Source organism: Poeciliopsis prolifica, unplaced genomic scaffold, assembly GCF_027474105.1.
Source record: "Poeciliopsis prolifica strain line A6 unplaced genomic scaffold, Auburn_PproV2 SCAFFOLD028, whole genome shotgun sequence".
Classification (NCBI taxonomy): Eukaryota; Metazoa; Chordata; class Actinopteri; order Cyprinodontiformes; family Poeciliidae; genus Poeciliopsis; species Poeciliopsis prolifica.
The window spans coordinates 2,915,115-2,936,797 of record NW_026562403.1 but is presented as its reverse complement, the minus strand read 5'-3'; the positions used below and the strand labels follow the sequence as shown (position 1 = coordinate 2,936,797).

Genomic DNA, 21,683 nt, shown 5'->3' with positions numbered 1-21,683 from the left:
TAGCATCCGCCGCCTGGATTCACGTTTTAGTTAAACTGCGAGGGCACGTTCAGTGACGTAGACGAGCATATCAGCTGCGTGCAGCCATATTTAAATACATCAAGGCAATTAGCCCATCAAAATATGCAAATCCCCCATCCTTACTACATTGCCAGTGCAGCACGGCCGCAGTCTGAGGATAATTTGCGCACCCACTGCTGCATACGTGTGTTTTTTTTAATAACTGCCTTTTTGAAAGAGCGACCACTGCGTTTGTTTTGTTCCAACAAGAAGGCATATAAAGCGAGCGGGACGAAAGGAGGAAGGCACGACGAAGAGAACAAGTGGAACCGGGAGACTGCTGCTGCTGCTGCTGCGTGGAAAAAACGCCCATGCGTAATGAGAGCATCCGCGCCGACTTTTCTCTCTAAATTCCTCGACGCCGTTGGCTCTGGTGTGCGTATTGTTTTTCATATAGATGCATATTCAGTGCTTAGATTTGCATTGTGTTCATATATGGCTGACCTTTTTTGCATGAATATGACTATTCAATATTATGCACTGTAGCGGTGATTTGTTTAATTTTAAGCTTCTTTTTTTTATTTATCCTTAAAAAGATGGTACAAATAGTGATATGTGGTCTTCCAATCTAAAAAATAAATCAATAAATCAATAAAATAATCATCTCCGTGCAAATTTACAATGCATATGCAGCATGCATGAACAAAGAGCTTCCTGGTGGCTGGATAAACAATGGATAGAAGGGGAGCAGAGACAGCTCTGCTTGTTCTTCAGACAGACGCAGAAAACTGCACACTCTGTGCAGAAACTAATAACCCTAAAAAAAGTCCCGTGGTCAGACTGTAAAAAAAAAAAAAAAAAAAAAAAAAAACAGCAGTGACGCAGCGTTGACATTCACGATCCAAGTGCTCGGGCTGTCTAAAGCGTTGCCATGCACGCGCACACATACGCCAAAGGGAAGAGCGCGCAAATGGAAGTGCGGCATTCTGTGAGACAAAAGATCCAAAATAATAATTGTGTGTGAGCTTAACATGTAGTATAATTGTTTTCTTTTATTTTGTTTACTTTTCTTCCCTCGTCAGTCCTTTTCCTCCTTATCCAAATCGCATCTCATGTTGCATGTTTCCCGTCTCGTCCAAATTTACAAAACGCTCCAACTTACCTCCAGTTCACAAAAATCCGACGCTTCTGTAGCTCCGACCTGTCCGCTTTTAGCGACGCCATAGATCAACTTGATGCAGGCCGCTTTTGATGGATGGAGTGCAAACTTTTCCTCTTGCAGCAATAGGCAGAAGCTGTCCCCCTATAGGCTACTCCCCTCCGTCACTGAACCTTGCTCTTCAAATGCTCGAAAGCTCAGCACCAGTGGTCAGACAGACTGGCTCACGTAAACACATCCAGAGCCACAGGAATCCGGATAACCCCACACGTGCAAGGAAAAAAAAATCTTAAAAGCTTGTTTCTTGTTCTAGAATATTTTTATTAGGAGCAGCTGATTTGAATGTCGCCTTATGGGAGTTTAAATTGACAATATGCTGTTTTAAAACATAAATAACACCAGCTTCAGAGTTAGGCTCAATGCGTTGCATTTTTACGCTTTCTTTCAAACTTTCTGGAATCGACTACACAAGTCGAAGAAAAAAGCGTGGAATAAAAAACAATAATAGTGACAAACAGGCAATTCTGAAAACCGAACAAAAGCATCATTCGGTTGTTCAGCATTGGCTTGATGATGTAAATCAGTTCAGGTCATTAAAACTTGACTCTTTTTTTTGTAACAAGTAATAATTACCCCGCTAAATCTCAAAAATGAGCTCTAACCTACATTTAAAGAAAAATAAATGTGGATTTGAGCCTACAAACTCTGCAATAAAGGAGCAGAATGCAGAAGAGACAATTCAAATATCCGCATGGAAAACGATTCTGTTGCAGTTATTAACACGCCTATTGTTCGAACCGAGTTATTCATCAAAGATGAGAGGGTGAATTTGAAAGAAGAAAAATGATAAAACGACGCACCGCTTTAACAGCAGCTCTTCTGAGTTTGAGAAAAAAGAAACAAGACGCTATAATTTGACACCTACTTTTGTTCTGCAAACAAACACTAAATGCATTTAGAGTTGCTTTTTAAACAATAATAGAAAAAAAGAATAATTTGTGTGCGCACGTTATTTTATTATAATTTTTTTTATGTGCCAGTACATGAGCCTTCCGAGTAACATGTGACATTGGGGACAGCGTTGGACTCAGCATGTTGTTTTTCATTGAAATAAACGGTGTAGTAAAAATAGTCTAACTTCCCAAATACAGTTCATTTGAGAAGAATATCTGAGATCGAGGAAACAATGTGCACGAATAACCTTCACTCCTACCACCACACAACCACACACACCTTTAGGAAAACAGTCCATGAGCTATCATTATTATAATTTATTATTTTTAATAATAATAATAATAATAATAATAATAATAATAATAATAATAATAATAATAATAATAATAATAATAATAATAATAAGTAGAATAGAAAGTAGGCTTACAAATGTCTTTCAAATTATGTGATACTCTTGTTCATATTTTGCTCTCACCTTCTTCTCTAAACATGTCTTGCTTTTCCATCTACCGCACGAAGCGCCATAAAGCTTGTTCGTTCATTTATTTGTTTATTTATTTATTTTTTAAGTTCTTGGGAACATGCAACGCCTCTGGACGATGAAGATGACGACCATGACGACTAAACGGGGTCGGCGTCGGTGAAAAATGACTAAATGGTGAACGGTGACATCTAGTGGTCAACTTGGAGAATGCGCACTGTGGAGGAAGGACAGCGGTCACCGGCTTCCCCGACTCGTGGCGGCTTCAGCAATCTTGACTGCTGATAGAAAACAAACAAAAGAAGATATAGGCTATTCAACGCATTCGTGCACGCGTCGTCTTAGCTCCAATGAACTCGCGATTTTCAGCTTTAAAAAGTTCACTCTGCTCCACCAACGAAGCAAGTAGGCGGGAGGCGGGGCAGATTAATGCGATCTATGTCGAAATGGACTTTGGTGCCTCGTTCTTTGTAACAGTTCACTATTAATTTTCGTCTATATATATATATATACAGATAAATCCATATCATAGAGAATTATAAACAGCTCTGTGAAGCATGAAGAGACCACTTAACATGATGGCTTTCTCTGATGTTACTTTTCATGTGTGTTTGAGTAAAATGAAAATTGCTCTTTTGTTCTACGGCTGCTGGCAACGCGTCTCCGAAATGCCAAGCAGAAAATGTCGCGGTTATTTCGCAGAAAATTGAGAACTGGTCAAAAGAACGAAAAAGACGCAGCGCTTCCTGACGTCAAAATAAAGCAAAGAAAACGCATCCGTGTTCAAACAGAAGCAACGATACGATTGTTTTAACTCAGGAAGAGTTCAGACATCAGTGTTTTTAATGGGGTTCAGGCTGCAGAGATTATTTCACATTGCATCACATGTTTGCATGCAAATGTGACGTGGGACAATAAACTATCCGTTAAAACTGTTCTTGAAAATAATTAACGCAATCAGTAATATTTGTTGTGACTATACTATTTAGCGACTTATTTTTTGTTCATGTTTAGATTATTTAGAGAAATAATGATTTTTGTTTTCTGTCTCTCATTTTTGCTGCTCACATCAGTTTAACTCAAATAGGCCACCAGCGAGATCTTTGTTGCACTACATGCAGTATGTAGGTCGATTTGAAGTTCGAACAATTATGCAAAGACTCGAAAAATCTAAATTGCGACACAAGTTTTTTTTTTTTTTTTTTTTTTTGAGAGCATTCCAGCGGTGTGATGTGACTGATGGAAACTGATAAGGATTGACCAGCGATCAACACACCAAGTAGCGCTATGTATTATCTTTACCTTTAAAAGAAAAGGGAAAAAAAACATAGCCTATTGATGAAAAAAAAAAAGACTTAGATAATGTTCAAAGCAACTGTCGTGTTTCCTTGTAGACGGAATTTGTTCATCCCTTGTTTGTGAGGGATGAACAAACAGACAGGAGCTAACATATCTTTGTTCCGTTTTTGTCTTTATTTGTAATGTTTTCCCCTTTTTCTTTTTTATTTTTTGGGTCCTTGATGTAGCTGTAAGGTCATCTCATCAATCTAATCAGTTCTCCCGATTGGCCCAAATGTGTTGTAAGATCACTAATGCGTCATGAAGTGACGTCAACATTGCAGGTTTCTCATAATGAAGCTATTTTTCATTATTTATTTATTTATTTATTTTTTATTTACCTATCGTGAAAAGGTGACTATCGACTTAACACGGCCCCACTTTGATGATTTTTTAAAAAGTTGATTTATTAAGTTTTTTTCTTATCTTTTCTAATGTGTTCTTTTATTGTCATCACAGCAGTTTTGAACAGTTTTTCTTATTAGGCCTATCATAATGTAAGCTCAAAGAGAGCCATCCAATGACGTCAAAGTGGTAGATTTTTCACAATGAAGCGGCTGCGCAGCGAAACCTGCGAATTTATTAAATTTGTAAAAGTCAAAAAAAAAAAAAAAATAAATAGGAGAAACGTTTAAATGAATATTGGCATTATTGGTTTTTTTTTATTTTATTTTTTTTACCAATACTGTTTTCTGACTATATTGAAGATAAAATGGGCTCTACCAGCTTCAATGTGGTGATGAAACAAATTGTGAAGATTGAAGTAAAGTGTGCATTTTGTATTTTACCACTATTTAATATTAACCATCCTAATGACAAACCTTAAATTTATTCTATTCTGGATTTCAGGGAATTGAGAAAAAATGAGAGCTGAAGGGTCTCCTTTTTTTGGTTTCCTTTTTTTAAGCTTTATTTCTTGAAGAACTTCTTTGTAACGTCATCACATTTTTATTAAGCAACTCTCCGGATTGTGCCTGTTATATTTTAAGCTCACAAATGAGCAATACAGTGATGTGAAAATTAAGGATATCCACAATAAGACCCCATATGACCTCATTGATCACTTTATTTTCAGCTATGTGTTCATCATTTGGGTGAGCAAAGAAAAAAACAATCGGGACAAATATCGATATGACACATTTTCTCTGTATAATCGGTTATGTTTTATTCTTTATTATTTTCATTATTTTTATTTAGAATCCAATGAGCCAATCATGGTTTGAGCAAGCACAAACTGTGTTAGTTTTTTTTTCCTTGCACTGTTTCTTCTACCTGATGGAGAGCACGTGTATGTTCTTTGATCTGCAAGAGACCTTTATCAATAATAAAATATATCACTACTGCGAGTGTGAGAAAAAAAAATCACTAAATTGTTTAATGTATGTTTAAATAAAAGAAAATGCACTCTCTTTTTCCATTGTTGAGTGTTAAGAAGTCGATGTTGTTATTTAGAAAATCCCAGAGAATACTATCATATTGATTCTAAATGAAATGAATGACTGTTTAGACAAGCATGTATAGAAACAAATCCAACACAATAAAATCACACTGAGTCACATCAGGATAACTAAGAAAGCCAGTAACTTTACTGAAATCTCTGCAAAATACAAATAGCCTTTCCCTCAAGCAGAGGAGACTTGGGCTCCATCCCCACGTTTTTTTTTTTTTTTTTTTTTTTTAAATTTATGTTACTACATACAGCTGAAACAAGTCCCTTGAGTTACAGAGATGTGATTTAATTTAAAACCATCTTAGTCTCAAGTAGCGACAAAGGCCAGCTTATGCCACTGAAAGCCGCTCTCTTGCGTTCCAGGAAAAATACAAAAACAAAACAAAAAACATTACTTCCAAACGTTCTCCCATTTTTTTCAGGTTTATACAAGCTACATTGATACTAAAGACTGACTTTGAAGTATTTTTTTATTTTTATACCATATTACACTTTAAAAAAAAATATTTTTAAATTTTTTTTTTTTTTTTTGTAAGTTTTTGAGCACAACTTAAATAGACCACAAACACAGTGGAGCAACAAAGAGTCCTGTGTAAATGCCAGGACATTTAGCATTTGTAAGTTAATACACATGGCTGTACAGGTGGATGGTCTTCCCTTTGCACTGCAGGTTACGTTATCAAAAATCAGCTGAGGTACTGCTTAGGTCAATTTTGAGGTACCGACAATTACACCAGACGTGTTTAAATAAAAAGGCAACCCTACAAATTTTCTCTGTCTTTGGTAAAAAATTATTGAAACTAGAGCAGGGAGTAGTGACAGGTCTAGATGATTTTCTTGATTCTGAGCAAAAACCCAATTTCCTTTTGCTAATATGAACCTTTTGCAATGCAATACACAGGGAGCGCAAAGAAAAGAAGAGCAATCAAACAGAGAAACTGTTCAAGCAGATTAACAAAAAAGAAAAAAAAACAAAAACAAACCTGAAGCTACACCCAACTAACTGTGATTGAAATGTGGAAAAAAACAATTGTAAATTTGAGCAAATTCTTTTATTATCTTTTTTTTTCAATGCTTGCGGAAAAAAAAATGGATGTGAAAATAAAAGTTGATTTTACAATACAGAAATACCACTGGCTTTGGTTTCTCCACACTTTATGCTGCCGGAAACATCATATTTATTTATCTTTCCAACTGTATTTTTTTTTTTGTTTTTTTTTTTTTTTTTTTGTATTGAAGTTTTAAAAAATAAAAGAAAGAACACCGTTACAGAGGCTCTGCCCCATTTGACTACACAGACTGTATACAGTAACAACATTGTGAACCTGCATGAAATATGCACACAGAAATAGAATAACACTTAAGTGACAGCAGATACGGGAGTGGGAGGCAGAGAGAGATATGTGGCTAGTTTCATTGTTTAAAAACAAAAGAAGAAATAAAAATAAATCCAAAACAACTATTTATCTCAAATTAACACATTGTGCTTTTCCCATACCAGCATGATCAGTTTCGTCCTTTTTTGCTGTAGTATCAGTGGCCTCAAGTGGAAATGCTTTTTGAAGACTGGAACATAGTGGAGATCGCAAGGAGAAGAATCAGCTTAGGTTGATAAATGATAATGATGATCAGTGGGAATTCATCAGGATGCATTTGCAAAGTTGCGTTAGGTAAATATGATTCAAAAGGAAACAGTACAGTTTGGGTGAGTTTTGTCAAACATCTAGAACACACATTTAAGATTGGAGAAGACCTGAGATTTTAATATAATGTGAAAAAAACTGCTTTATGAGATTATTGGGACTAAATTTGATAATTTTTAAATCCCTATGATTCAGCTAAATTTATACAAACGCAACCAGATTCCCATCATATTTCTTGGTGCGTGAGATAAGCAGAATACATCGAGCCTTCTCATTTCTATTCATCTCCAGTTTCAGTCTTCTGACATTTTCCACAAGGACACTGTTTTTGTGATTTTTTTTTAATTTCTTTTTTCAGCATTCAGGCCCCATCTCTTCTGTGTTGCACAAATCCAGCTGGTTTCTAAAGTTAGTCTAAATACAACCCCCTTCAACAGCACTGTTCAGAGTTCAAATGAAACAAAAACCAGACAACATGTGCAACTGCACATAGAAACTTCACTAAGAAACAAAAAAAAAATCATTATATATATTCATATATTAGAAAGCTATACACAAGCATGTTAATTTCACAGATTTTTTTTTAAAGATTCTTAATATTACCATTATTATATATAATAATTAGAAATACACGTTTAAAAACAAACCTCTACAAAGATAAAACAGTTCAGCGAAGCATCGGATCTCAATCTGTTTTTCATGGCTTAGGGCGTGAAAGCCCAATCATCCCCCCATACCTCTCTCTTTCTCTGGGTGAACTATCCCTCTTTCATTAGCAAAGCTATCAAAAAACACATTCTGGCTTATAGAAACTACAAAAAGCCACAAAATGCTTTGCATTGTATTCCTTTCATATGAAAATATAAGCAAGTGTATCGTACAATTGTTGTTTTTTTTTGTCATTTTTTTCGTCTTTTTTTTATTTGTTCATCAATACTGAGAAGTTAATACTAGAACCCGAGTTTTCATGATTACACCAATGCAGCTCTTAGATCGAAGGGTGGTCCTCACTCCGTCCTCTGACCAGAGTCCCCCCCAAAAAATCGACACCTAGCATTGGGTTCCTGCATGTTTACCTGTACAATCCTTCAAATGTTGCATAATAGCTATTTCATTTATTGAGTTCATAAATCTTGAAATGTCTGGCAACTTCTTAACCCCTCGCCTGCAACACCCTTCCCCCCACCTGTTAATCCACTATTTACATAAATACGTTGAACCTGCAACATGACATCATCTAATGTTAACACGTTTTTGCAAGGGAGGACTGCGGAGAAGGAGTATAACCAATGAAACTGATACTGTACACACGTACGTTTTGTCCAACTCAAGTGCAAGGTGTTTTTTTCCCCCCCCTCTGGACACACTCTCTCTCATGTTAATGCTTTTTTTTTTATAAATTTTTTTCTTTTCTAGTTAATGATACATCACTGAGGCAAATTGTAAGTACGTTGTTTTATGAGACGGAGTACCTGACTACTTCTTTTTATATGCTGATATGCATATATGTACACATAAATACGTGTAGAGATATATGCATGTGATTCTTTTATCCACACACAATACATTTTATGCATAGTTCCCCGGCATAAATCCCCCCATCCAAACCAACACCCGCCCCCCCAAAAGCCCATTACAACACCCTCACTGGTTTATATAATGTCAATAAGTAAAGCACACACACACACACACACATTCAACAAAAGGAAGTAAATAATAATAATAATAATAATTAAAAAGAAAAAGAAATTACAAAACACTTTTTGAAAGGGTTGTCCCTTTTCTTTCCTTCATCTTTGAAGAGATAAAAGGAGAGAGGCTGTGGGGTCCGGTGGTGCGTGAAAAGGAAATGGGAGCTGACTTTGGGGGCATCGAAATGCTGCATTGTCAGGGTCTCCGGGCAACTTGGGGCACAGCCAGGGGCGTCGGCAGAGCTATCATGTCGCCCATCCCTCTGACAATCGCACCCGTTTGATGGAGGGGCTCTCTCGCTCATCCAGGGCAGGCCGGGCCAGTCCAAGGGGTGAGTGGAACTCATTCCTGTGCTCATCGCGGTCACTGCCCTCGTGGGAGCTGCTACAACTGCTCAGGCTATCGACGGGGGAGCGTCCCGAGTCCTGGCGGGACTGGGGGTTCTGACTGGGTGGCACCCCGCCGCCGTAGCCCCCTGGTGTGCTGCTGGTGCGATCTCTAGGAGGAGAAACAGGTTCGGACTTGATGTGCAGGCTTTGAGCAGAGGGCAGGGATAGATTTGAACCCTGACATAAGTGAGAGCTAGAGCAATTTCTGTTGGAAGGAAAAAGGAAAGGCAAAGGGGTTACAGAGTTACAGAGCAAGAGACAAGGTGATTGTATAGTCAAGTCTGTTCACACAAGCATGCAGTCAGCACTCCCGCACGCACACATGTGAAATCAGTGATGTGTCACTTATTGTTTGACCTAACAAGTGAAGATGTGGAACAGTGAAGAAGTCTTAGCGTGGCAACTCAAACAAAAATCTCTGTTAATTATCTATGTGTTATCATGCATTTTTCCAAAAAACACAAACACCTTAACAGTAAGTTTTCTGCACTCACCCGAGCTGGCTGAGGGCTGAATGCTGCATGTTCTGAAGATGCTGCTGCTGCCAGCCACTCATGGAGCCGAGGTGCAGGGAGCTGCCACTGTTGAAGCCGGACAACGAGGACAGGTCTGCACTGTTCAGGGAATACTCTGCACGGAAACACACGAGGGAGAAAAGAAAGAGTAGGATGAAGACCACAAAAGCTTAAAGTTGCAAAAAGTGAGCAGCTCCGGTAGAACGTGTGACTCCCATTCCCTGACGGTTAGTAGTGCTATAGCACCATCTGCTGTTGAAAGGTTATATTACAACTGAACATTTGGAGAGCTTCTAAGTGTAACTTAATTCTGAAAATGCTAATTATTTTTATTATTACACAATTCTAAAAATAGGAATCAAATGTCATATATATATATGCACATTAAACACATTGGTACATTTCAGAATATTATTTCTGGTTATATTGATAAATGTGTCTCATAACTTATTAAAATTTTCTTCCCAGAAAATGATAATATTACATAAAATGAACAAAAAAATTCTTTTTTATTTTAACAGGTTATGTCTGTATAGTCCTACTTTCACTTATGCCATCCACATTGAAGGTAAACTATAAACGGTCAATGAAGCCGAGTGTTCAAATAGTGCCGTATCCAGGCGTGTGAAGATGATATAGAATAGAAGAAATACGGCCAGAAAAGCTACACAAGCAACATACTGGACCAACAGTATGAAGCAATGTCCTTTCAAATTTGGGGGAGATTAACAAAGTGTGGACACATGGGCAGCAGCACTCCTTAGCAAAGTTGTCAGAATAATTTTACTAAAGCGAAGAAGTGCTGGACTGTTGCTCAGTGTTCGACGTGCTCTTTTCAGATGCAAGGAAATTCTTCAAAATCACAGCAATGCAGTCTCCAGGAAAAGTGAAGTGACACATGCTGCTACATGTTAGAGGTCAAAGGTGAAATTTCCACGAGTAATAATGATATATAGAGATGTCAAATGCTGCTATCGGTTCAGTGAGTTTCATTGAGTTCAAAGTCAATGCAATTATCTACCAAGATTTCGTGCTGTTGAGAACTGTTTCAGAGATTCAGCACCAGATTCACCTGAATTAAACCCTGGACAGAAATTACACCTCTTACACTCCTGAGTTGTTCATGCTCAGGCGATTTATATATGTATGATAACATTTCTGAGGTCAAATTTGAGTCATTTCACTAAAGTGTAAAGTAACTTAAGTTATGTTAATAATGTAAAATAAACATTATTAGATAGTGTTACTGAAAAAGGTAAAAGAGGAGAGGGAAGACATTGAAGTACGTACCGGTACCATAAGAGGTAGAGATGGCAGATGGGTAGCCGCCCATCCCTTGTCCTGGTAGAGTGGGAGTTGCCACTGAAACCACAGGAGTGGCCAGCGACTGAGCAGACTGCGAGTTGTTAATTCTCTGGTTCTGTGACAGAAAAGGGGGGGAAAAAAAAAAAGAGAGACACAAGAGAAGCTTGAGAACATGAACTGAACTTCTGCAGGAAACAAAAAAAAACCCAAACATTTTATCATGTGTAATTTCTTTCTCTGTGCCAGCAGATGCTGAGAGATCAGATGTGGAACCAACTTCAGGGGAAATTAATCACTTGACGAGAGGCTCGGTTGAACTCTGCCAACCCCATCATTTACCTCTCGTTTTTTATTTTACAAGGGGCTGCTGTCGCTATAGTAACACCGTGGGTTTCCATAGCAACGCGTGGTGCCAACTGCAAGGGAAAGCCTTTCATGGAGGGAGAGGAAGAAAACAGCAGAGGTTTGATGGAAAAATGATGCGTCTGGTGTTTTGTTGTGTGTGTGTGGACATTTAGAGGCTTAGGATCAGTATGGAAGTTGTTTTAACCCCCTGGAAGCCAGTAAAAGAAACGCACGAAGAGTGAAAGGAGGAGGAGATACAGCCGGGCTTGTGGCGCTGAAGTGGCTGGGTTGTTTTTACTTAGACACGCCACTGGATGGCACTATGCACCCTCGCAATATGCCATCAGCAGAAACAAGGGGAAAAAGTTGGCCATTAGGAGTTAGGAGTTGCTCTTCTTAAACAAAGAAAAGGAAAGCGTTTCCCACAATAAAAGGCACAGCTGTCGGGATTCTAAGGCACAATGTGCTCACTCGAACTATGAAAAAAGGTTTCGACTACTTGGAGGTTGTCTCGTTTTCTAAATTTGAGTGGCAGTCTGACTTACCAACAGCAGGTCAACATCCTCAGACTGATGGCATTGAAAGGGGAGGGTAATACATTCAAATTAGTGCACATGATTGAGCACAGTAAGGGAGCTCATAGGGATGTAACTAATTGAGGACATTCAAAAACTAATTTCATTCCAATTAGTTTTGGAATGAAACCAAAACTAATTGGAAAAAAAAAATAAAGCACATATGTAAAAGCTAGTGAACCTGGACTAACTAAAACTAAAAACAGATTGAAAAGAGATGAGGCAAAACTGCCAGATCATAACAGTTTAAGTGCCAGCGCACAGAGACACAGCGGAGTCTATGGTGGGCATCTGACAAAATATCAGCCTTGGGCCAAGACAAAGTTTTTGAAAAGATTTGTCAAAAAGGTAAAGATATTGTTTTGAACAGGATTTCTGCAAACTTTAGGAGGAGGCATTTTCCAGAGACTCATTATTTAAAATGAAGACATATGAAAAACAAATTAAATTAATTATTTACTTTCTAAAAACAAATTCATCAAACTAAACAGACAGCAGTAAATTTCTGCAAAAAAGCAAAAATAAAAAATAAAAACGATAAATAAAAACAGATCAATGGAAGAAGCAATAAAACAAAAAAACAAGCGTACATAGAAATTTTGCAGATTTCTAAAGGCATTTTAAGATTTTTTTTCAGAAAATCTTGATGTATTTAAGATAGTTTAGGCCCTGAAGTGGTTTAAGACTTGTTTAGGACTTTTTTTTTTTAGCTCTCTGCAGAAACCCTGTTCCCATAACAATAAATCAATCAACCCAAGTCTGATACGAAGAGATAAAAGCAGCAGTGAGAGAAAGAAAAAAAGAAAATAAACAATAAGAGACCCAGATACAGGTCATATCACATACAATGGGGAAAGCAGATGAGGAGAGAAAGGATGTCAAATGAAGGATGCAGAGATTACTCACAATGGAGGGCATGTTGTTCTTGGCCCCAGGGGGGATGAGCACGCGTAGGTCAGGTTTGCGGTTGTTCATGCCCAGGTTCATGGGTGGGGGGGACTTTGCCTGCATGTTCTTGTTCATTCCACCTGAGGAAACTAGCAGGCCAGGAGAGTTGCGGTGGTTCCCATAGCCATTTCCTGACGGAACAAAACACACATGGAAAAACATTAAAAATGCTTCTTTTCTGACCTGATCTTTAACATAAACAATTAAACCTTTTTTGAAAAGTTTAGCAAAACTCTGTCCTCTGCTGACTGTAATACGCCTAATTAGGGAATACACAAATTGATTTTCTCCCTTCGGATACTTTTAGGTGTTTCTGTCTCCTTTCCCAAACCCTGTGGTAGGAATTTTATTGGAACACTCATAGTAGACGGGGACTCAGAGGAAAGCGCACCCACAGACCCACAGTCAAACAGATTATCACAACAGTAACAGTCATTTGTTAGGAAGTCATATGATGAACACACCCTTTACCTCAGTCACTGTCAACAAAGACTTTATGTCTCAGCCACAGCGAATTAACCTCGTAAAAACATCTAATTATGGGTCACAAGACCACAGAAGAATGAGGTCAATAAATAAATCAAAATTGCTGCTTAGGATCCACTTTCTCCTACACAAGAAAAATGGTGGGGTGAAATCCTACCATCATTAAAAAAGTCTGAGCGTAGAGAACACTGCCAGGCAACAAAGTCTTTGTTTCTAACTTCGTACCATGGGCTGTTTTTCCCCTTACTTCCCAATCCGATCTTCCAAAGGGGTAGAACGCAGGGCGCAGTGTGGACGTTCCCACTTGAAAGACGGGCAGGAATTATACGTTAGACATAAATGAATTTCCTAATCATATACTCCAGGGGGAAAAATGAGACGCAGATGTCTTCCAGGGCAATTTCCCTCGCTGATCTTTGTTTAATTTGAGAGCGAGGTTTTTTTTTGTTGTTGTTGTTGTTGTTGTTGTTTGGAAATGAAAAGTCTCAAAAGCTCAATTTGAACAATTTGAAGAGTAAACGACCGCTGGCGGTGAGAGAAAATGAGGCCGGCAAGAAAACGAGAAAAACAGCATGTCGCTCGTGGTGCGAGTGTGATTGCTGAAAACTGTGATTTATAAGCATGTTTAAGCTTTTGTTAGAATTGAGTTTGTGTGTCATTTTGTGTATGTTTTGCAGTAATTTTTTGTAGGCAGTTCGGCTTGTGTGTAAATCCAGAGATTTTCTTATAAATGGCACACGTAGTATCTTGTAAAAGTTTTCACACCCCTTGAATCTTTCCACATTTTGTCATGTTACACAACAAGATGAAACATATTTTCTTGTGATATAACATGAAGTTCGTAACTGCTTTAACAATGAAAAGTTTATAAATTATGGCATGCATTGATAATAAGCTCCAGTGAGTCAACTCTAGAGTGTAGAACCACCAAGTTCTTGGCTGTATTTCTTGACCAGCTTTGCACATAAACGTGTTATTGCCCATTCTTAACAGCAGAATAGCTCAAGCTTAGTCGCATTGGATAGAGAGCATCTGTGAGCATCTTGAGTCTTGCCACAGATTAGATTTAGATCTGTGCTTCCAACGGGCAAGAATACAAATATTCTTTCATTTGAAGTATTCTCTTTCAGCACTTGCATTGATGTTTAGTGCCGTTGTCTTGCTGGAAAGAGAACATCCTCATCACCCTAAGGTTTTCTTGCACGATCGCCCTGTGTTTAGCTTTTGCAAACTCTTCTGTTCCAACTGAATAAAGCATTTCCACAGTATGAGTTTGCCACCATTGTTTTCCTTAGCAGTGATGTCGTGTTCAGGCCGATGTGCAAAGATAGTTTTCCATCACAAAGTGATTTTTATGAAGGTCACAAAGTACTATTTAGCTCTGATCTGAGGAGTGCATGTTTTTTTTTTTTATACTTTAGCTTTATTCCGCACATGACCTGTGGAAAACTACAAACAAGACATCCTGCACCTTTTTGTTTTTCTGCTTTAGAATGACTATGTGGGGACTGCGTGACAAAAATTTGCCCTGTTGACAGATTTTTCCACCTGAGGTGTGGATCTCTGCAGCTCCACAAGGGGTAACAAAGGTCTCTTGGCTCCTTCTTGGCTCCAATGCTTTTCTCATCTGGCTCGACAGTTTACGTGGACAGTAGTTGCGCCATAATCCTTTCATTTTCAGATGATGGATTGAACACTGAACTGTGAGAAGAAAGCTTGGAACATTTATAATCTAAAACTGCTTTAAAACTCTCCACAAGGTAATCTCTGACCTGCTGTTTTCCTTAGTCTCCGTGATGCAGTTTGTTCACAGAATAGCTGGTTTCATGCCGACATTAAATTTCAGACAGGTAGACTCTATTTACTAAATAGGTTACTTCTGGAACTTTATTTTGACCAATTACTAAAGACCTCACAGATACTACACACATCCGATAAAATAAATAGAAATTTGAGTTGGAACGTGACAAATTTACAAAGCGCTATGAGCACAGGTTGCCCAGCATGGCATAAGGGTGCTTCCAAGCCTTGCATATGATTGCACATGTGTTTTTGTGTCGGACCCCTCTTGGCTCCAGTGTCTTTCTCACACTTGTAAAGAGGCAGCTGCCTCTTCAGCACTGCCGCTTTCTCATTCTCATGGCGAGCCCTTTATGAGACTGAGTGGGTGCATGTGGAGATGGATGAATGAGACCTCACTCACACACAGAGCACACCACGCAACACATACACATATACTTTGGTAAATAACCCAGCAGGAAGTTCATCAGTGTTTCTCTACAGATGAGTAAAATAGACGCCACACTATAGAGAGACGTTAATACACACTTTGGTCAAGAAGACATGGATTTCATCACGGTGCCAGTTAATCAGACATCTGTGTGTTCCCGCCCTGTAGAGATGGCTGCAGTCCAGTCAATTATATGCTGGATGACTGTAATCATGAGTGGCAGAGGCCAGTCCTTAAGCACTTCAAAAGTAAAATCACCGACCAATTAGACTAATGAAGCGAGAACTGTGACTCAAATCTCTCTATTCTGCAGCTGATTTGAGGGTGGTAGCATTCGACATAGACTGGATCTCTACATCAGCTGAAGACATGATACCCAGAGTTCATTTCTATCGTCCTCCTACTCCTTTTATACTGCTTTGCAAACCGGAGCTGCATGCAGGCTGGCGTCACCTATTTTGAGGAAGTACCAAAATTAAATACAGCTTATCAAGTAGCCCCTTTTTTTTATTGCTGCTATGTTAAACATTCATACTGAGAACAAAATCTGATCTGAGATTGAGATAAACAGCTTCATGCTATTTATAAGTGTGCCTGTGTGGGGGTCAACGTTAATTTAGCTCCATGGCTACAGGGCATGTGTTTGACAAGGCCCCTCCAGTGTCTTCATTCACCCTTTTGTTTCCCTCTTACACACGTCGCTCACGCTCACACACGCACACACAAAAAGAGAGGTGTGGTTAAACTCTTGTACATTTAACTGTTACTGAACAAATTTCTGATGTCCTGTTGTGGTCTAACAGGCGTGCTCCATTCTATTCCCCATGCTCACACACTCTTCCGTTGCGGTTTGGCCAAATGTGCATTCAACCCCGAATTCTCCAACTGAACCAAGGTGTCACATTCGAGCTCACAATCTGCACAGTTGGTGCAAGGTGCTGCCCAGACCGAGGAAAGACATTGTTTAAGCAGTTGAAGGCCACTTTTTGCCAGTTACCATGCGCAGTCTACTATTTGTCCAGCTCCATGTGTAACAGACTGAAAGGAGAGAATGGTGTATGATAAAGTTGGGAGGTAAGAGGAGAGATTCTTGCAGAACTTTAGTGAGGAGGGTGCTGATTGGAATGCGGATCATGGGTAATTAGTTTTGCTCATGGCAGTCGTTAGGATCTCACAAGCTGGGGCCTTAAGCTGGAGTTCTGCTCAACGGGTCTCTTACTCTCCTGTTCTGTCCCTTTCACCACCTCATACTCTCTCCCAGCCGGCTAAGGGAATGACAGATTGAAAATATACTGCATAAATAAGCAAACATGCACATGTGCACACACACCGCCTGCAATATTTCCATAGAAAAGACATGATGACTAAGCCTTTCAGTGACATGCCCCATTTACACTAGACTAGAATTACCTGGGGACCTTTAGTGATTTTGAATACACCCCCACATCTGGGTTTCATGTACCATATTTGCACAAGATGAGAAAAAAGGGTGTTTTGGTTAACATTGAAAGTCAATTCTCCAAAGAATTGGTCCCAGATATGATTGAAACACAGTGTTTTACAACTAGTCTTGCAAAAAACTGAACTCTAGCAGAAAGTGCCACAAAGCGGGTGTTTACGTGCATATCTGAAAGACATCCATCCAAAAGGTTTTGGTTTCTTAGATATGTCATAGACATATAAATATATCTAAGACAGTGCAAATGTGTATTTTGCTTATTTAAACACAGTGAAAAGATCAAGGGCATCAAAAGGCTCTTTATGGTGCAACAGTGTTTGAGACACCTTGACTGTCCTGCAAAAGTATTCACACTCCTTCAAAAGTGCTGAGAATTTTCAAACACATGCAATTTTATTGGGATTTTATGTGATAATCCAACATAGTTGCAAGTCTTTCGGGGTATGTCTCTACCAGCTTTGAACAGCGAAAGATGGACAATTTTGTCACTTTTCTTGGTGAAATAGCTCAAACTCCTATATGCTGGATACAAGGCATATGTGGTCATACATTTTCTTACCAGATTGTCAAGTAGATTTAGGTCTGGACTTTAACTGGTCTATTCTAACACACACTTTGATTTAAATCACCTAAGCTGTGGATCTCTGTAGGTCCTCTGGAGCTTGGGCCTCTTGTCTGCTTCTCTGAATAATTCTCTCCAGGACTTTTTGCCAGTTTGGGTGGAAAGTCACAACATAGTAATTTTGCAGCTGACCCATAGCCTTTTTGTTTTTGAATAATCATCTGAACAGTGTTCTGTGAAATGTTCAAAACTTGAGATTTAGCTGAATAACCTAACAATGCTTAAAGCATTTCCAGACTTTATTGCTTGCCCGTTTGTCACGGCCCTTGATCTTCATGAAATTGTTTGTTCACTAATATTCTCTAGAATAGTTGTATTTTTGCTGAGAATAAATTAAACAGCAAGTGACTTTGGAAAGCATTTCTTGTACAATTTCATTTTAGGCATACAAGTAAAGGAGTCTGAATACTGAAGCACATGTTTTAATTTTAATTGGAAACAATAAATTGTGCAATTATTCTTCTACTTCACAATCATGCACAACATTCTGTTGGTCTATCAAATAAAATGCCAATAAAATACATTAAAGCTTCCGGTTGCAAGGTGACAAAAGGAGACAAAGTTCAAGTAGCTTGAATAGTTAAGAAAGGAACTGTAACTCTAATGAAGTTCGTAGGAACATAATTAAAACGGCTGACCAAGTTAGTAGAACACTTCCATCTGTGTTCCCCGACTGTTTTTCATTTGCACACATGCTTCCACCATCAGTGGATATTTATCACCGGGGTCTCCCCCCTCCAACCCCACCAAGACACTCTTTCTACCCCCTTTACCCCCACTCAAATGAGATTTAAGAGAGTACTGAATGGAATCTTTCAGCTTCCACATGACCCTCTCTCTCCACGTTGTGTTTTTCACGGCTGCTGAGCGACGCAGAGCCCTTCACAGAGTGCCTCTGTTCCCCCCCAGTGAAGCCAACACAAAGGCTGCGTTTGAGGCGCGCACTGCGGAACGCCGTCAATGGAACGTACGCCACAACAAATGGCCCTGTTGTTGCGCACACTCGTGTTTGTTGTGTGCGACGGGTGACCAGACAGAGAGCCAGGCGTTGACCCCTAATGTCAGGGCCTTGGGAGTGTGTGTGCGGGTGTGTGTTAGACAAGGCTACCCAGCTGTGCCCGACCAACGCCCCTAATTCCCCCATTTTTACACTCCGCACTGCATATCATAAAATTTAACCATTAAAATGGGAGTCCCTTTCCTATAAACTTGAGCTGAGCATGTCCTTGGGGGCACACTGGTGGACAAACAAAAGCTATCTCATAAGATTTCATCAACATGCTTCTCCACTGGCATTGCTTAATAAATTAAGATTTTTGTACAGAAACAACAAACTTCATTCTTTCTAAATTGTAAAATGTAACCAGAGATTCAGCGCCTAGCTTCTGCATACGGTGCAATTTTTTAGCTTCTGTTTCCCCCCCACTTGTTTTACCATTTTATAGCTGAAAGCGGGCAGGATGTGTCACAGCCGAGGCACTGAGCAAACATTCCCATATGAACTCCACGACCACTAACTTCAACACATCATGGACCAAATCTTCACTTGGGTTTGGGTTAGTGTTAGTCATGCGTTTTATGGCCCCAAGTGGGTGAGTGGGTGACATAGATGTGTGTTTGTGTGTCTGCAAGCAGACATGTGTGAGAAGAGGAGGCCATTCTTACCAGCACTGGTGCCTGCGCCAGTGGTGAGGTCAGCACCCATGAGGCCACCTGTAAGATGAAATAACGAGCAAAGCAGAGGAGAAAAAACCATTAGAGGATAGACACCCACACAGCATCCATTCCGCCTCCCTGTCTCTCCCACTTTAATCACAACGTGTGTCGGTGCGACGCGAGAAGCAAGGCTTCCTCCCACTTAAACCCTTAGCACACTGAGCAACTGGACGACACTGCGGATGCATGAAGGTGCTGTCCAAGAAAAATGACACATTATTATTTTTAAAACATGCGAGGTGGAAGAGTGGGAGGGTTGAGAATGTTTTTTGCTCTGGATGCGGTGAGCGCCAAAGCTCATATTTAGTTTGTGCTCTGCGTTTCAGACATCCAGTCGTAATGACAGGGTTGAGGGTGTGGGCAACAGCCTTTTGGGCAACAGGGACAGAAAAAGGACTTTGGACAACAATAACAAACCAACAGGCTCAACTGCTTATAAGTAGCACCAGAGTCTCACAATAAATAACTGTGGGTTGGGATTTAATATTGTTTTACATCATTTTGCTGTTACCTTTGACAAAACAGTGAAGCAGGGAATATGTGATTATATGTGGGAGGAAAAAAAAAACAAAAAAAAAACTCCAGTTTCATTCACCGCCTTTAGGTGGAACATTGTGGGTAGCTGTCATGAATTAAATTACACGTTTTGATGTGTCTGGCTCTATTAGCATGACAGACAGGTTCACACGCTTGCTCGAAAAGACAGACAGATGGGGTAACCGCATGCTTTGGGGTTGGGGGCGTGCATAGGTGCACATGGGGCACTACCTGCATTACCTGCACTGGGGGGTCTATGTGTCACGCCTGGAGACATGCTGTTTCTCTGTAGACCATGGTGCGCTAGTGGCAACAGATTGTGGTTGCCTAGGGACCCGCCAGGATGGCTGTAGATTAAATTGTTCTGGTTGCTTGTGGGGATAGAGACGGGCATGTCGTAGTTCGATGGGGGTACAGCCTGCTGGGAAAGAGATGAGAAAAATATATAAAAAAGACAAAGATTAGACTGTAGATAACAATCATTCAGGTGAGTAAATGAAAGATTAGGGATTTTAGTAAAGAGTGGATAAAAAGAGACAAAATTATTCAGAAATGCAGAAGAAACACAGAATTGCTGAAGAGTACAGATGACATAAAAAGACATGGAATTTCAAAAGGGATCAATGAATGTGAAAAAAAAATTGACTGGACAAGTACTGAAAATTTAAAAAATCCAAACAAGAGAGTGGTAAAGAAAGAATAAGTAGGACTAGAAAAGATTGTCAACAAAGAACAAGAGATTCTCCTGTTGGTAACTCTGGCCATGGAAACCCTGTAGCATTCCAGTTTGATTTAGCATGACTTAGCATCTAAACAAATAACTCCTAAGAATGGCATGACTGAACACTTTTTGTTTTACTTTCCTACATCTTGAGATCAGAAACGGACTCATGTCTGATCTGAGTATTTTTCTGGACAATTACAGAAATTGTCCAAAATAGCCCAAAATAAATTCTATGGGTTACTTGGATAAAGATTTGGCATTGTGTTTTCCTAAGAAGGCCAAAATAAAATAGAAAAGATTTACCTTCTAAATAGTACTTCCTGAATATGTTTTTTTTTTTAAATGAAATTAAGAATTATTTTCCCTTCTGCGTCACTGAGCCGACACCAGGTGTTTAAATGGTTGGCGCAGATCAGCCAGCAGCTCAATCAGGAACACGAGTCAAGCTAACCCGACAGCCCTGAGGCATCCAGTTTGTCATATTTATTGTGTCATTTGGCAGAAGGATTTAACCTTGGGAGTACCCTGGAAGTGGTTGATCCTTTATGTTAGCTTTAGGAAGTAGAAAATAGGCCCCTAAATTACTGCCATGTGTCTTCAAGTTGCGGAGGGAGTGTATCATGAGAGCATCGGCCTGCTGTACATGGAAACCGGCTTGGTGCCTTAGCATTGCCTCGACTTCTATGATTTTTTTCCCCTCTACATTGCTGAGGACAAATATTATTTTAACATGCAAAAAATGGTTGTTTCTACCATTTTTCATTGTGGGCTTTTGTACGCTTCGCTGTAACTGCCGATCCAGTCACCCACCCAGTCTGCCATTTCTTCCATTTTAGAGTCCTGACTGGACTTTCAGAGCTTATCATTGCCTTCTTTGTAGTGGGAGCTGTCTACATCCCCCATTACTGGGAGCAAAGGGCCCCGTTTGTGAACTGTCTTCTAGCTGGTGCCATCCTTCCTGTTTTCACTCATCTTCCTCCCTTGCCTTTCCCCACAGCTCCCCCACCCCTGCCAACAGTCCCCTGCAATCCAGAGGCCCAGTGCTTGGCAGCCGCCCTGACCACACGCTGAACTGCCACTTGTTGTGTACAGAGTCCACCCCTCAACTCTGCAAC

General features: G+C 39.6%; 1 protein-coding gene across 13 annotated transcripts in view; it reads right to left on the bottom strand.

Moving 5' to 3' along the window:
• Window positions 1-5,496: 5,496 nt before the first annotated feature.
• mef2cb (myocyte enhancer factor 2cb) overlaps window positions 5,497-21,683 on the bottom strand; it is an 80,123-nt gene continuing 63,936 nt past the window's right edge. For 5 of the 13 annotated variants that reach the window (XM_055048778.1, XM_055048785.1, XM_055048783.1 and 2 more), the window contains 7 exons: window positions 20,085-20,265; window positions 19,257-19,304; window positions 12,753-12,925; window positions 11,817-11,840; window positions 10,912-11,041; window positions 9,601-9,736; window positions 5,497-9,311 (listed from right to left, as the gene is read on the bottom strand). In XM_055048778.1, the coding sequence (XP_054904753.1) occupies window positions 8,963-9,311; window positions 9,601-9,736; window positions 10,912-11,041; window positions 11,817-11,840; window positions 12,753-12,925; window positions 19,257-19,304; window positions 20,085-20,265 (1,041 nt within the window). In that variant the 3' untranslated portion in view covers window positions 5,497-8,962. The remainder of the gene's footprint in view (window positions 9,312-9,600; window positions 9,737-10,911; window positions 11,042-11,816; window positions 11,841-12,752; window positions 12,926-19,256; window positions 19,305-20,084; window positions 20,266-21,683) is intronic. The other 8 variants (XM_055048781.1, XM_055048786.1, XM_055048784.1 and 5 more) reach the window with 3 other exon arrangements.